The sequence below is a fragment of the Coregonus lavaretus genome (assembly GCF_964263955.1).
Source record: "Coregonus lavaretus genome assembly, chromosome: 33".
Classification (NCBI taxonomy): domain Eukaryota; kingdom Metazoa; phylum Chordata; class Actinopteri; order Salmoniformes; family Salmonidae; genus Coregonus; species Coregonus lavaretus.
Window position 1 is genome coordinate 29,543,739 of NC_140020.1, and position 16,802 is coordinate 29,560,540.

General features: G+C 42.7%; 1 protein-coding gene across 3 annotated transcripts in view; it reads right to left on the bottom strand.

Annotated features, from left to right (window-relative positions):
* Positions 1-8,581: 8,581 nt before the first annotated feature.
* LOC311108647 (serine/threonine-protein phosphatase 2A 56 kDa regulatory subunit gamma isoform-like) overlaps positions 8,582-16,802 on the bottom strand; it is a 34,144-nt gene continuing 25,923 nt past the window's right edge. For all 3 annotated transcript variants that reach the window (XM_084151338.1, XM_084151339.1, XM_084151340.1), the window contains 12 exons: positions 15,912-16,022; positions 15,728-15,820; positions 15,443-15,573; positions 15,217-15,276; positions 15,000-15,108; positions 14,742-14,795; positions 14,364-14,534; positions 14,139-14,266; positions 13,872-13,973; positions 13,678-13,750; positions 13,192-13,305; positions 8,582-11,756 (listed from right to left, as the gene is read on the bottom strand). In XM_084151338.1, coding sequence (XP_084007464.1) covers positions 11,622-11,756; positions 13,192-13,305; positions 13,678-13,750; positions 13,872-13,973; positions 14,139-14,266; positions 14,364-14,534; positions 14,742-14,795; positions 15,000-15,108; positions 15,217-15,276; positions 15,443-15,573; positions 15,728-15,820; positions 15,912-16,022 — 1,281 coding nt within the window. In that variant the 3' untranslated portion in view covers positions 8,582-11,621. The remainder of the gene's footprint in view (positions 11,757-13,191; positions 13,306-13,677; positions 13,751-13,871; positions 13,974-14,138; positions 14,267-14,363; positions 14,535-14,741; positions 14,796-14,999; positions 15,109-15,216; positions 15,277-15,442; positions 15,574-15,727; positions 15,821-15,911; positions 16,023-16,802) is intronic.

Genomic DNA, 16,802 nt, shown 5'->3' on the forward strand with positions numbered 1-16,802 from the left:
TCAATCTCGTTCCACCCCATGCCAGATCTTTTGGTGTCTGAAATTAAATGTAATTTATATCAAATTGATAATTAGTTCATTATCATGCTGCAAATATCATGTATTTGTCAATGCACCTTTGATATGTTGCACTTGGCTGTTACAAATACACATCAGTCTACATGTCATTTTTCTTACTCAAATGTACAAATGCTCAATCCAAGCAGAAACACACCGGATTCTTCAAATCAACTAATCATAGTCTTTAATCAAGGCTTTGATTAATAGAATTAGGTGTGTTACAGCGTGGCTGGAAAAAAGCCTGGACCCACACACACACACACTGGCAGCGTAAGATTTCCCACTCCTGTTCCTGACAGGCAGAGTGTGGTCTTGGCTACCTGTGGTTTTCCAGTGTGGTCCGAATGTACAGCTACTGGGGCAGCAAGACACACAATTACCCGTCCCTCAGACTCTCACACAGAGGGTGTTGTTGTTGCCATTTGACTCTGGTAGACAATAGCATAGTCCCTGTGTGTGTGTTATAAAAGCATTATCTGAAGATGGAAATTCCTCACTGCAGGAACAATAGATACTGAGGAAAGAGCCTCATTCTGGTCCATGCTACATTTTTTGCAGTGTGTTAAATAAAATAACTTTTTTTGCAAGCAATCTAATTTCGGCAGGGAAAATGTATTTGAACTCACATTTCACAATCTGACATAAGGGTAGGCAACCTTTATCCTTTACATTAGGAATGTTCTATTTTTCATGGGTTTTAATCCATTTTCAAGCACAAAGAGCATTTTTAGGAGCCATATTAACGGCTCATTTTGGTGATCGGAGCCAAAAGTTCTGGCTCACCAAAAAGACTCGGAATGCCCATCACTCATTAACCCAGTCAGCTCTGATCAGTAAATATTTTCAAGTAAACATTTTGTGTGTGTGTGTTCTGCTACAGAGGGTGACAGGGGCAGAGTGTCCTGGTGTAACTCTGTCATATCCTGACAGACAGCGGTCCCAGCTTCCCTGTTGATTGGATTACTGCTGAGGATACCAACACAGCTTTATCCCCTTCACACACACACACACACACACAAACTGCACCGCCTGTCCCGCCTTATCAGCTCAACTCAGATCACGGCGTCTCTCCTCCTCTCACCTCGTTTTACCTCAGACGAACTCTCAGCACTCAAGTTTTATACATACTCCCCCCACCCTCCCGGCTCCCACTCCAGCGCAAAATAGAGCTCTCGGAACAAATCTTTAAGACACTTCCTGGGCAAGAGTTCAGCGAGAAAATACCCACCAATCACAGAAGACCTCTCTGCTCCTAGAAGACACAGGAGAGCCAATCAAGATATGAGTTTGTGGAAGTCACATCTTCTTCTATTAAGAAGCGTATTTATTTGAATCTTAACAATAACAACATAGTCACTAATAACTGTACATTGACAAAGTTGTATGCCTTATTACTTTGTAATTACAATGTACAAAGTCAACATCCAATGGATATTACAGAGCAGTTACAGACAATGAGCCTGTTCTAATACTATAGAAATGCATTTCCCTTCCTTTCTTGGCTAGTTAGAGAACAAAATTAGATAGCCAAGACGCCACGACATTCATTAACCCAGTCAGCTCTGATCAGTAAACATTTCCAAGTAATCACTTCCAAGAAAATCTTATTTTCAAGAACTAGACTAGAACATTGTTGAGCTGTCTTTTTTTTAATTTTCAGGGCCAAGTATCACTCTTATTCTGTAGGGAAAAGGTGTGAACTGCAAGTCTAGCCTATCACAGGCCGATATATATTATTATGACTGGAGTGAACTCTGAGTGAGGTCAAACCGAGTTCATAGAGTACCATCGTAACACTTAACAGCAGATTCATAAACCAATTAACAATGCTGGCCTCCCAGAGACCCCAACCCCATGGACTCTCTGCTTTCCACCTATTGTCCTTTCTCTGTATGGCCTTCACAACGACCTCAATCGTGGCACATTAATAGCTATGTAACCCTCCATTCAGACAGAACAAAACATCACCAACTCTATATCTGTTCCTTGTAAAACCTGTTAGGAGTAACTACACCCCCTTTAAGATACTAAATAGATACCGTAGCTCACAGAAATGTTTGTTTCTGTTTAACCCTGCTGAAAAAAACATCATGGACCAGCATAGGCTTTCACTGTTTTGGACACTGGTGACCAGCCTTCGCTGTTTTTTTTGCTGGTGCTTTTGCTGTGTTTTTGCTGGTGACCAGCCTTCGCTGTGTTTTGGACACTGGTCACCAGCGTACAAACATATGCTGGTCACCAGCAAAACCAGCATCAAAGTGCTTAATTATTTAGGACAATACATTACGTACATTATATTATAATACCTTACTTTAAAGGCCTAGTTATTCTGGCCTGCAAGTCACATTAGAATAATAAATAATATAGAGAGTGCTTATATTTGTCCTATTTCATGCACAAGTGTGTATCATACGCATGTGTGAATAGAACATTTTTTTGAATGTTTTTTGCGTATCCCAACTCTCCCTGAGGCACCCTCGTTGAGTGGGGTCATGGCCAGGGTCAGCCATTATCAACGCCGACCCTGGAGCAATTAGGGTTATGTGCCTTGCTCAAGGGCACATCAACAGATTTTTCACCTTGTCAGCTCAGGGATTTTGGTTACTGGCCCAAGATTAACCGCTAGGCTACCTTCCACTGGCTTGCAAAGTTATGTTTAATTCCTATTGGAATCCAGCTAGAGTTGGGATATACAACAATTGGAAGTTTTATTCACCCACAATCTGCATTTAGAATGACTGCCAGGGTTAGACCATGTAACCTGGAACAACCATTTCAGTAACAGGTGCAATAAATCCAACTAACAGATTGGATTAGTTTAGAAAAATGTATGTTATTTATCTTTGTGTATGATACAATTAATGAATCAATCAATGTACATGCAAAAACACAACAAACAAAAAAGATATTGAAACAATAGAGCATGCTGGGAAATATGCTAATGATGGCCGAAGTTTTGCCAGACCATCTTGACCAGCTAGACCATGCTGGACCAGCATAGACTAGCATGGACCAGCTTGGTCACAAGCATACCAGCATCACCAGCATACCAGCATAAACTGGTCACCAGCATACCAGCATCATCAGCATACCAGCGTGAGCTAGTCACCAGCATCACCAGCTTGAACAGCTGGTCGGCCAGCCTAACCAGTGTCATGACTGTCCCTGGCTGTGCCGGTCTTGACACCTTAACACTGCCATAAATTAGAGAGGAGGAGCATCTCTGGCCCTCTAGTATGGTGAAAGGAATGCCTTTGTTTCAGATACTTTTTGTCGCCCAAAAACTTCAACATCCAACAATGAACATTGAGACAATATATTTCAACATCCAAATGTTGGGAATGATGAGAAATGGAATATGGAAAATTAATGTATATTTTGTGATGTCATTAAAAATGTTATAAAGGCGTTATAACGAAAACATTGTGACTTGAAGAGCTTTTACACTGTGTTTATCAGGCTTACATCCTTTACCTTGTGTAGAAAATATCAAGGAGGAAGACAATGTTTTCGTGAAGATAGGAATGTGATTTTAGCCTTCTAACGAAATCATAGTGATGATAATACTTTTGCCTCGTAAATAGCCACACCCAAGGGAGCTCAGAGAGTGTGTCAGTATGACAGAAGCGCCCCTCTTTACCAGAGTGCATAAAATATTGAGTTAACAATTACCAGACTAGACGGACCTCAAGCTGCAGCTAGGTCCATATTGGTCCCGACCCTGAAAATCAACACAAGGCGAAGACGACAAAGTTGCCTCCACTAACAATCAATGTTACGGCTGAGTAGCTGTTCTAAGTACTGTATCTAAGAAGGTGAATTTAAGTGGGACCTTCCTGTTACTCTCTTCAAACCATCGTCTACTACACTGCTCTCATCACCCCATAGGGGATCATCAACACGACTGATTAGCCGTCCTCAGAAAACCACTTCCAGAACGAGTGAAGAAGAACATTGTGACCTCTTGTGCACAATCTGAGCTTTACATCTAAAAGGCCATCCGAAAGAGAAGGCCCAATCGACCCCTTCCCACGAAGGCCTGGGTCCAACAGAGATACACGACGAAGACCTCCAACACGTAAATACATGCATTACTTCTTACCAAACGGGCAGCAGTTCGGGGCAAGGTATTAGGATTACTGTGAGCGTAGGTCCATGTGTATCCAAGTGTTTTCTCTCTCTCTCGCTCTCTTTAACTCGCCATCTTTTGTAACAAGTGTCATATTGTGTTCGTCCGCTAGGGACCCGTTTTCATTATATTAAGTTTCTAATCCCTACCTATACCGCGTACGTGTTTGTATCTTGTGTTATCATTTTTTATTAGTTAGTAAATAAATAAATACATTTGTGTGGTACGGAATGATCAGTAAGACCCGGGTTCGTGCAGACTTAAAGAGCCTACAACTTTCAGAATGAGACTGATATGAGGTAAATTGTTAATAAACTACTGTTAAATGACAAGAGATATCTAGATATCTTTAGAGTTAATTCGGGAAACGGTAACTCGTTAAACAACTTTTCCCGTGGTGGCCCAAATTCCTAATGAGTTAATTGTTACATGATTAATTTAATCTAGTAACAATTAAACATAGCAGGTAATTACTCGATAAATAATAGTCATCACAATGATGAAAGTCACGTCACGACACCAGCTAGACCACACTGGTCAGACTAGCTTTACCAGCATAGACCAGCATGGATCAGCTTGAAATTTAGGTTGGTCTATGCTGGGGGGTTTTCAGCAGGAAATGCATTTATTTGTTAAAGGCATAGTTAATTGAAATACAGTAGGCTACTGAAGTCTAAGTCTGAATAATAATGCTTTGAGCCTATTTCTGAATTTACAGCCTCTTTTATTCAATATGGAGACAAAGAAGGAGACTTTGAAGCTATGATAAGGTGTGACTGATTTCAGGAGCTTCAGCAGACATCTTGTGTTATGGTTATCTACATGTAGACTGGACCAAAAGCCAGTCTCGAGGTTGTTGTCCCATTGTGGCCTCGGACAGGGTGAGAGAGGACGTTGGCTCGACTCCACCCACTCTGTTGATACTCATGTTAAGTCAATGTTGCCTCTCTCTCTCTCATTCTCTCCACCCCACCTCCCTCCCACTTTCTTTTAATTGTTTTCTTCAGGGTCAATTGAAAGTGTGTTTCATGAATTGGAGGCTACATATATAACCCCTGAGCTGAGAGACACACAGGACCTTGCTCCTGCACCAGTAAGGACGGTTATTATTTAGTTTTTTCCAGGCTATTTTTTATGTTCTCTGACAAATGTGTTAATTTATTAAAGCAAGAGAGCATTGTAAAGTGGTTATCCCACTGGCTATAGGGTGAATGCACCAATTTGTGAGTCGCTCTGGATAAGAGCGTCTGCTAAATGACGTAAATGTGCCCTTGAGCAAGGCACTTAACCCTAATTGCTCCTGTAAGTCGCTCTGGATAAGAGCGTCTGCTAAATGACTAAAATGTAAATGTAAATGTAGAGCACCACAGGGTGAGGTAGCAAATCCTAAACTAGGTATGTCCCTTAAGCCACTCATTTACACTCTCCCTCTCCTTATATATTGATATTGCTCTACCCCCCCATTCACATCTCCCTCTTTCTCTCACTCTCCTACTTTATCTCCTTCTCATTCTTTCCTTTTCCAGCCCTCTCTTCCTCCCCCTCCTTCCGTCTGTCTGCCAAATCTCTCACCCTCCCTGCCCCATGCCACACCACTCCAGTCAGTGTGCTGACCACAGAGAGAGCTGTTTTGGTGGTGGATGACTGAGTGAATGGATCGCATGGTCCCATGATGACTGAGGGAACAGACAGAAAGTAAGTCAGGGAAAACAAACACATCCCTCTCTAAGAAGCAGCACAGCTGAGGACTGAGATATAGACAGATAATTAAACAAGAGGGAGTCACATCACTGCTGCTCCAGACATCCATGGCAGTGAGTCAGTTTCCTGATTCTCAGTAACTCCTTCCTGGGTAGCTGGCCCCCTCCGTGCCCCTTCCCTATCCCATTCATCTACAGACTGCTGGAGAGGGGTGCTGAGTCATGGAGAGCTGGGAGAGGAACACACACAGGCGCACGCACGCGCACACAGACACACACACACACACACACAGAGCCATTGCAACGAAAGTAATGCTCACTGTCGAATGCGTTTCCTCAAATATGATTGGACGCAATCACAATGGAGTCGATGCTTAAAAGTTCAGAGCCGTGTTCCCATGGCAATAAGAGCTGACACCATCCGGTCGTGACAAGATGTCTTTGTATACAGAGACCTGGGATAGCGCTGCAGCGGTACAATTTAACACTGAAGGTAGAGGGAGGTATACAGGAGAACAGGCACATAACAAGTACGTTATCCTTTCTGGAAATCCCTGGTAGCCTAAACAAAACGCTATAGCTGTCGGCAAAAACATTCAGCGACTTCAACGACCTCGTCTGAGAGACAGAGAGAAAGAAAGATAGAAAGAGCGAGAGAGGAAAAAGGGAGATAAACTACAGGGGGAGAGAGAGAGAGAGATAACCATTAGACAACCAGCCGTTTACTTATTTTCTACATCTCAGATTCCTCAGAGAACATTTGTTTTGGGATAAATGGGAAGCAATGTGTCGATGATAAAGCTAATTATTTGTTTATAATAAACACCTCCAAAAGGGTCAAAACGGGGACACTATTCACTTACATAAAATAATGATTATGACACAGATGAATAGTTCTTAGAAGTTGACCATTGATTCCCTTTTCCCTGCTAACCTAAAACGATTTGTTATATAACGAAACATGCAAAAGCTAAACTGAATTAAATACTGGGAGAAAACTGAACCTAATGTAGTTGGCATGACCACAGAGACTGAGGTTCGCCTATGCCTAATGTTGTTCTAACTGGGAGTGATCCACACTGTCTATAGACAACGGCTCTACAGACATACACACGAGTCATCACCCTACACAATACAGACCAGAAAACAAAATAAAGAATTACTGTATTTGTCAATCATAACCATCACAATAATCATTATTATCATCCTGATAATGATCATGGGTTTGAGTGAGCATAATAATTATAGATATGATTCCCTGTGTGGCTGAGTGTGTTGGTCCATTGGATGGATGGTGTGAGGACAGGGCAGGGGTGCTAGACACAGGGTAGCGGCCGCCACATGACAGTCAGCCCTGTCTGCTCTCTAAGTGGCTGGAGAACTGCATGACCCTAAAACAACCTATTAAGTCAGGAGCTGGCACCGTGTAGCCAATTGGCTCACTACACCACCTCCGAGAGTGCACAGAGACAACACAGCACAGAAATAGCCTACACTTACCTCATCTATGTGGTTATATTGGTAGATAACAGCGAAGAGGTAGAGGTTTTGCCTCAAGGTTAGGAAATGGTGTTCTGAGGTTCTGGTCATATATCCATACTAGCCCAAAAGCTAAGGAGGTGGACCTGTAAGCAAAAGGTCGCCGGTTCAAATCCTGGGCTGGGTGACAAATTTCCGTTGTTCACTGTATATCAAATACACAATAAGTGCTATGCTATGGACATTGGAAGGTAGCCTGTTTGATCACATCATACATAATATCGCAGAGAGACCGTCAAACTAACCAGAGACCTCTTGCCCAATGTGAGTGAACACTTTAATCTGGACTAATCTCAACAGAGTACTTGGTTGTACCCTGATCTGATTCAGTTGTGTAGCCCCGAGACTTTGACTAAGCCCTCTAACAGTCAGTAGGTCATCCCATTTATGCAACAGGCTAACTGAAATTAGTCTAGTATGTCAAAACAATAACAGGCCCTTCCTGTATGCTCCATTGAATCAGTTTTATGCAACTGGCCTCTTGTATAGTACGACAAATGCCAGACTAGCAAATCTCTTCAGAATGTCACTATGATCTAAAGATTACTTGTATTTGATTTTCGAAGCTCAGTGTTAAAGTGACCGTTTTAAACCACAAGATGGTAGCAGAGGGTTACAATAGGAAGCTCTAGTCTAGGAGCTTGATCCTGGGGCGTTTCAATGCTTGGAAAATGCTTGCTTGCTTCGAGAAATTGTAGGTGGTGTAATATATATTTTTTAAGATAGTGAGAATTATTGCCTACATTCCAATGTCCTCATACCAGTATAGCATACATGCCCGTGAATTTGATTATAAGACACTATAAGGGTGTCAAATGCTAATAACATGACTGCAGGCAAACATCCTACACATGGGTTCATTCTAAATGGTAGGCGAGTCTGGTGTTTGACTTGTAAATATTCTCTCAGGGTTGATGTGTTGTGGTGTAGAGAAAAAGGTCATCTCCAGATTCTGAGTGACGGAGATTTGAGTCTGAACCCTTGATAAGTGATCGGTGTCCACAGATACAGAACTAAATAAGAGGGATAGGAGATGCAATCCGTCAAGGAGTAGTCTCCCGTGGCCTCCTTTCAGATCTTGTCTCGTGGGCTTCAGAGGCTAGTCAAGGAGGAATGAGGCAAATCATGAAAACACTCAATGGCTGTTCTTGGATGAAAATATAAAAACACGTCTTTATTTACTATATATAGGTAGATGTACACCGCTGGTTTTGGATAAAAGCGCTCACAAAAAGCTCATGTATGTTGGATCTCTTCACATACTTTTTTTTTAAATGCTGAAACAAACAATTTTGAATTACAAATCAATAAAAAATATTAGAATCCAAATTCTTAACGGTTCTAAATCCAAAATAGTTACGTGTTGTAGTCTGTGCCACATCCCAAATGTCTGCAGTAGCTAATAACCTTCGTTTCCTGTACAAATGTACGAAATATGGAATTTACCATTTAATAATAGACAGAACATAAAATAAAAGTACATTATATGTACAATAGTAGATGAAGCCATTTAGTACAGGATGTATACTAAAAGGACACTTGCAGTATTATTCTTTTGAAAGAAAAACAAAACATAAGCTTATGTAAAATAAAGAGGGCTCCAAAGAAGCTATAATATTAAAGCCATTTGATGAAGAACAACAGTCACCAATGTGATGTCCTCTGTTCTCAGGACATTGGGAACAGTCAGGGATGGACTCCATTCTATTTACATTGTCAATTCAGGAAGTCAACTGAAGAGCCAAGTCTCCCCTTTGAGAAGCAATGAATTGAAATTTAAGTTTACTTCCTAATTTATGAAATTGTATAATTGAATTGACCACAACCCTGGTGCCATCCAGTTGTTTGTGCCATCTATAAAAAGGCACTCTAGACTTCCTTTTAGTCAATTTACAGCAGAATAGTTGGAGTGGGAGGGGATGGCATAAATTGGTGAATGTTATTCTTTAAGAAATAAAATAATCAAAAAAGAAACAGCAAAACGTGACCATGGTAGTAATTGTAGTATATTTACAATTTGCACATTCAATCTGAACATCGACAAGAGTTTTTGCAGGCAAAGGAAGAGACCTTGCAAGCATCCAGAAGCAGTGTCTCACATACAAAGCAGCACCACCTGAATAGTGAGCTTCTCTACAGGGATACAGCCAGAGTCCTTGTCTGTCTGTGGGCTCAAACAATGGTACTGCAACAGACACATCAATACTCTTGGCAGCGTCTCAAATGGCACATTATTTCCTATATTTTGTGCACTACTTTTGACCACGGTCTATAGGGGAATAAGATGCCATTTGGGACAGAACCTAAATGGAACAGGGAATAAGAGGTTATTGGGAAGCATCCTTCTATACACGTTATTTATCAGGCACACAGAGGAACTGACAGAACCGAGCAGACCAGATAGCATGACTGATTTCAACTCATTTTGGATCTTTTTATTCTTCCAAGTTTTAAATCAGGAAGTGCTTCTATGTTAAGTCATTGAGACTACTCCACTCCTCTCTAGCTTAACCACCATCATCTGCTTTGTAGATTTAACAAGGCATGTAACTCTAGTTAAACAGCTCGTACGCGTTTTACACTCGACACGGATGTAAATAAATACGGAATATTCTAGGGCAGTGTGTGTTTCTCGGTGTGTTTTGACGCGTCTCTCTAGTCTGTTGGGAAGCTAATGATAAATTTAACATGGTTTGGCATTCAGATAACGTTGCTATTCTATTCTTTCTCAGTTTAGGATGATGTCCCCCCTTGTACAATAAAGGCACTATGAAAAGAAAGGCTTGTGTTCAAATTCAACTCAGTTTCTCCAGACAGAATGGTCTTTATGACTGAACTAGGCTACTACTTGCTAACACATAGCAGCAACATCAAAAAGAAAGGGGTCTTGGTTATGAAGATTAGAAAAACCAGCGATGAGTATTCCTCTGTGTGTAGCCCAGTTTAGTTCCTCTTGTCCCACTCACATCCTAAAACTCAAATGGGAGTCTGTAAACACTGAACTACAAAACTAGACCTTGAAGTTTTCACAACAATAACATGACAGGAGTTGGATAATATTGATCAATACTGATTATTAATGAAGACTGAAAGACTGATAGGGATTGTGAAGAGCACAGATGGACGAGTCTGTCTTTCGCGTTTACATGGACAGTAAACTTCAATGGATCCAGAAAACCATGAATGTGCTGTGTCCTCGGGCTTAGAAACCATTGACCATTGTGTGAACAACCCAAACACACTGCAACCTGGGTCAACTTATTGCCTACAATATCATACAGATAAAATAAAGGGGGGGATAAGCAAAAAAGAAAGAAAGTGAAGTTGGCACCAAACTAGGTTTGTACAGACCAGCAGACGTCCAGTAGAGGACAGAAGAACCCCCTCCTGTCCCTCAGCCTCAACTTTCCTCAGGCCAGCACATTTAGATCCACAAAACTTTATTACAACGTCTGTTGACCAACAGACACAGTCCGCTGACTGTCCCCAATGCTTCCCCTCCTATTAAATCAGTCATAGCAGAACAAAGAAAAATACATAGAGAGAGAAAGGTAAAGCTCATGGCAATAGTAGCTGTAATGGGGCTCCGAGGAAGAAGTGCGGTGCTTTCCTTTCTATGCTCAAGTAGAGAGAGATAGAAAGAAAAGAAGAGAGAAAGTGTTCCCCTACCAAGCTGCTTCTTCCTCCACCCATTATGTACAGTATGCGCCTATAATACATGTCTGTCTGCCAGTCCTATTGCCAAAACACATGACATCTTGAATGAGAGAAAAAGAACGACAGAAACAAACCAACAAATAAAAACAAGAAAAGAAGACCTGAGAGAAATTACCAGAAGGGGGCACCACTGCACCCTGGAGCGCTTTTACAAGACAGCGAGAGCGGGACAGAGAGAAGGATAAGGAGGTGGGGCAAGAGAAACAATGTCATGTTTGGTCATGCCATAATGTCATGTGCCATTGACATCTGTTGCGCAGGGCTGGAGTGGACTGGGGAGCAATTGTCATAGTTGGACTGGGCTAAGTAGAGTTGTGCTGATTTGGTTTGAGCTGCAGCTTTTTTTTCAGCCAGGTCATTCTGTTCTCTTCTGTGCTGGACTGTTCTGGGCCTTTGGGTGCTGGTCCGTCCGTCATGTCCATCCGTCCTATTGTGTCCGTCAGTATGCATCGGACTGTACTGTGTGTGTGGGGTCTCTAGTGGCCGTCGTGTGGTGTGACCATGTCCTCGGCCCTCCGGTGCGTCTCCAGGGCTTTGACGGTGGAAATGTCCTGAGGCAGCTCAGACTTCCTCCTGACCAGCGGACGCTCCTTACGCTCGTTTCTCTGGAGCTATCGGGGACAGGCAGGAACAGAGGGAGAACAGTTACGCATAGTCCATTCATACCAAAAGCTACAACATTGTAAGAAATTGCCAAGCTCTCCCATTTTTGGGTGTATTCTCAAAATAGCAACCACAACTTCACGTTGGCTGTTAGCCTATCCAGCACGGTGTCGAAGCTAGCTAGCGAGACCCTCCTCTGATTGGTTATTGGTCGCTGCTAATTTGCATAAACGTGGGATTCTTAGTTGCCGACCATTAAGTTGCTGAATGTATCCTCGTGTCTCCTCCCCCCATTGAAAACGAATGATCTCCGGTAGTTTATCGTTAGAGATAGTGCCTGGTGTAATCAAAGCATTGGACTGATCCCACACCCATACAGGTTCCTCTGCACCAAGAGACAAGGGAACGGTTACACATCCAGAGTGAGTTCACCCCCTGAAACAAACATTCTCTAGTCCTTCATACTACTCAGTGCCGCTAAAATAGAAAAATAGCACATTTCACTAGGTCCATCACGCCTTGACTAGATCTCAACTCAAAGTGCTTCATATTGTATCGCTAACTCAGCCCAATCCATCAGCGATCACGAAACCCTCCTAGACATGTAGTAGTCTTGCATGAAGTGTACACTATGCTGTGCATTGTAGGGCAGCGGTTCCCAACCTTTTCCGGGGACTACCAAATCACTGTCAAAAGCTCTCGAGGACAATCACTCGCAGTCACATTTTCATTTTTCAATAAAATATCTTGGCAGGAAAATTTAGTAAATTTTAGAGGTGAATTAAAACAAATTAAAGGCCTATTATTATTATTATTATAATTATTATAATAAACAATGTGCATTGTGATAAGTTATGAAAAATTGCTTATAATACTATTAATACTCCAAACATTATTTTGGAAGAAAAAACGTCAAATACATAAATTAAAATATATGTGTGGCCAACTTGCAATACACCCACAGACCACAGGTTGAAAACCACTGCTGTAGGGAGTACACTACAGTACGGTGTAGTATTCATTAATGTCAGCTCTCCGCTGCCTTTGAAATGTGAGCTTGCCTATATCTGATCCTGTCAATAAGTGCGTCACTCACAGCCCTCTCCCTGACCTTGTTCTTCACCTACAACCTAGATTGCGTCCCAAATTGCAAACTATTCCCCATGTAGTGAACTACTTTTGACCAGGGCCCATGCTACCCGTGCTACACTGCTCATACACATATCCCGTCTCTCCACCCATTTAAAACTGCAACAAGGTGTGAGATGGCCCACAAGATGAGTTCTACTAATGTCACACTGGTGCTACATTTCATACAGTGAGGGAGACACTGTGCTCTGGACATTCACGTGAACACACACACTAATGCAATGCACTGAGTAACAGCATGGAGGAGGACAGAGGAAAGGAACACACACACACACTGTTCCAAACCCACAGTACCTGTGTGGCCTCATCCTCTATAGTCCTCTTCAGCATGTTGAAGTCCTCCATCGTCATTGGTCCGTCTGTCTCCATGGGACTACCCAGGCCTGACGGGTCCACATACACCAGGAACTAAACAAGGAGAGAGAAAGCGGGAAGGATTATAATGAGATATCAGTAAGTACACCCAGCAAGAGAGTGATGAGGGACTCCCAGAACCAAAGATAATAATATACATTTTTAGATCATTTGGTCAAAATATATGATGATGTGTCAGAGAGGATTTCCAGCCTTGGCTGTGTGTCAGGTTCTGCTGGGAGGTTTTTGGGCTCTGAGCCATACACAGAGTACAGCCATAGAGTACATCTATTTATCTGTTGCTGCCTGGGCTGTTCTGTCCTGTGGTGTGGTGGGGGACTAGGTGCTGGACTACTGGGTTGAGAGAGGAATAGACACCGGGGATGAAGTAACACGCAGAGACAAATAGCGACGCTTCGTGCTCACCTGAGGGTTGGACTTGGCCAGATTCTCGATCTTCACCCACGCTTCTTCTCGCTCTTTCCACTTGGCCTTCTCTCTACGCACACACGACGACAGGGGAACAACAGTCATTTCAGAGTCATGGGCAACACGTGGGGTGGACGTTGTGAATAAATGAATAGTTATGAGAAAGGTGTGTATAAGTTAAGGCTTCTTACTTGTTCTTCTCTGCTCTGAACTGCTGTGTGCAGTCGTCAAATAGCTTCTGGTTCATCTCCATGAAGAGCTTCAGGGCGTTGTAGATCAGACCGTGGATCGTCCTGTACACACAGACACGCAAAGAGACACGCTCACAAATACGTATGAACCCAGGAATGCGTAACAATAAAACATATGTTGTTCACTTCCCTATCATAGGGCAGTAAACGGAGACCCAGAAAGAGAGGCAGCACCATAGTGGTAGTTAGTTGTTAGCAGTGACTCACTTGTTCCAGTGGGTCTTGGAGTTGCGGTAGAGCGAGGGGAACATGATAGGGAGGATCCTGGCGGCATTGTCACTGATCAGACTCATGATGTACTCGTTGTTCCAGTAGTACAGCGCTCTCTCTGCCACCTGACACACGAGGGATGCTTGGTCAGGTAACGTCTTAGCACAGATAACCACTAACACACGGGCAACACACTACCTGAGCAAACAACACAAAACACACCTGGAAGTGCGGGCTGGACACACACTTGGCCAGCTGTCTGAAGAGGGGCTCCATGACCTTCACGAACTCAGAGGGTTCGATGACGTCCAAAATCTCCTCCAGCTCGTTGAGGAACATCACCTCCTTTGGACTGTGGGTCTTTGGCCAGTACTTCAACAGAGCCATCACTGTCTGTAGGAGAGAAGAGTAGAGCCATACATTAACACAGCACTAACTAGTCGCACACAGAGCTGTGGGTCTTTGGCCAGTATTTTAACAGAGCCATCACTGTCTATGAAGACGGTTCGCACATTAACACTGAACCAGCATTGGAGCAATGTACTAATCTCACACATTGGGACTGGTGATATTTGCCCAGCGAACTGGAAGATGTCTTACCGGTTCTGTGAGGGTGCTGTCCTTCTCTAGAAACTGCACCACGCAGTACGCCAGCTAGTAAGAGAGACACACAAAAGAGCATATTAACTACAACTATTATGTCAACAACGCTTACTACAACTGGAATTAACATGTATTACAACCTATAACACTGTAGGCCTATATCAAAAGGTTTCTTCTAAAGTAGGCCTAAGGCTTCTTTAACAGTAACGTGTTTACACCAAAGGGAGGGTTAAGAGATGGGGCTAGACACTATACCTGTGGGTGATAGACACTAAGGGACTTGACTTTGTGTAAAGGCAGCAACACTTTCAACAGGAATATCTTGTGCTCCTCTTTCAACGGTAAGGCAAACCCATTGATTATGCTGCAAACAGACAGAAAGAGAAAAGGTTGTGATCAGTAATATAATACAGGTGATCAGCAAAACAATGTAGGCACAAAAACTATTGGAAATAATTACAATTTGACATACCTCCCTAATATTTCCAATAACTCTGCTATTCCGTTATGATGTTCCGTTTCATAAATGAAGCTGCAAAGAAATGACAGTTCTCAATTAAAATGACAAAAGACCAAGCGAAACAGACCAGTGAAATGAATGGTCATTTAAAAACATTGCCACTCGTCGTGTCAAGTGTCTCCGATGATGACACGACTCAACATATGACTACAGTGCCGTATTAGGGCCATTTACTCACCTATAAAATATGTTATTTATCTGTTTCCTGATGTACGCTCTCAGGCCCAGGAACTTGCCGTAGATGCGATGCAGAGTTGTCTTTAGAAAGTCCCTTTCCCTGGGGTCTTCACTGTCAAACAGGTCCAATAGCTATGGAGACAACACAGTGACCTTACAACACCTGTTCACAAAACACACACACACACACACACACACACAGAGAGAAAAACACACTCACAGACAGTCCCACACAGACACACAACCCATGTTGCTTTACTTCCAGTAAGAAAGGACCAGTGCTTACCTGCATTACAAATTTCTGGTCGATATACTTCTTGGCTACATTTGGTTGAAAGTCTGGAGACTCTAGAAACCGGAGGAAGAACTCATAGACGAGCTGGAGAAAGAGGAGCAGAGGCGTACACATTAGTGGTATGAAACAGTGTGCGTTCATTCATGTACGTGTGTGTGTGTGTGTGTGTGTGTACCTGTAGGTGTGGCCACGCGGCCTCTAGCGTGGGCTCATCCTCCTCCGGGTCAAACTCAGCCCCTGTGGGGTTGGATGATGGAGGCAACGTCCTGAACATGTTCACTGCAAACTGAAGGACAGAGACAGGTCACTAAACAGAACACCACATATTACTACCATCAGAGCTATCACCGACAGGTGTCAAAGATCAGCTTTATAACAAACTCTGGCACTTTCACATTGACATAAAAACGGACCTTTTGATTAATGTGTATTGTGTATCAAACTAAATAGAAGATAACGGTACAGATGTTCATCTGACCTCTTCACCCATCAGCCTGTTTCTTCTTGTTCATTTATGTAATCATTTTTACATTTCAAAACCTTTTCTGTCAATGCAGCCAAAAGACGAAGCAAAACCCACTACTGCTGCAGACTAGAGGGTAGAGGAAAGAATGACAGGACCTTTAAGATGACATTTACAAGGCCTCTCTCTCCATCTCTGTAAACAAAACAAGTAGCCTAGATAATTGCTTTCTTTTCACCACTCTGTCCATCTCCCACAACCAATAAAGCAGCAGACATCTCTCTTTTCATCACTTCGTCTGTCAGAGTAGATGTAGGTCGAAGCTTAGTCTACTATTTTTCTCATCTCTCTATATCTCACAGCCTTTTCTCACCTCTCCGAACACTCCATCCCTCCACACCCCCGGCAGGCAGAGGTCAACATGCACTCGCTTGTCAATGTTTACGTTCCGAGAAACCATTTTACCCCCCCCCCCAAAGTGTGTAACTGTCAGTCTAATGGACCACCAAGTCATATGAACAGGGAGCGCTTTACAAATCTGAAGCTGATACGTCTGTAACAATAGTGCACTTATCAAAGAGCCGTCCGTCGTGGCCTATTATA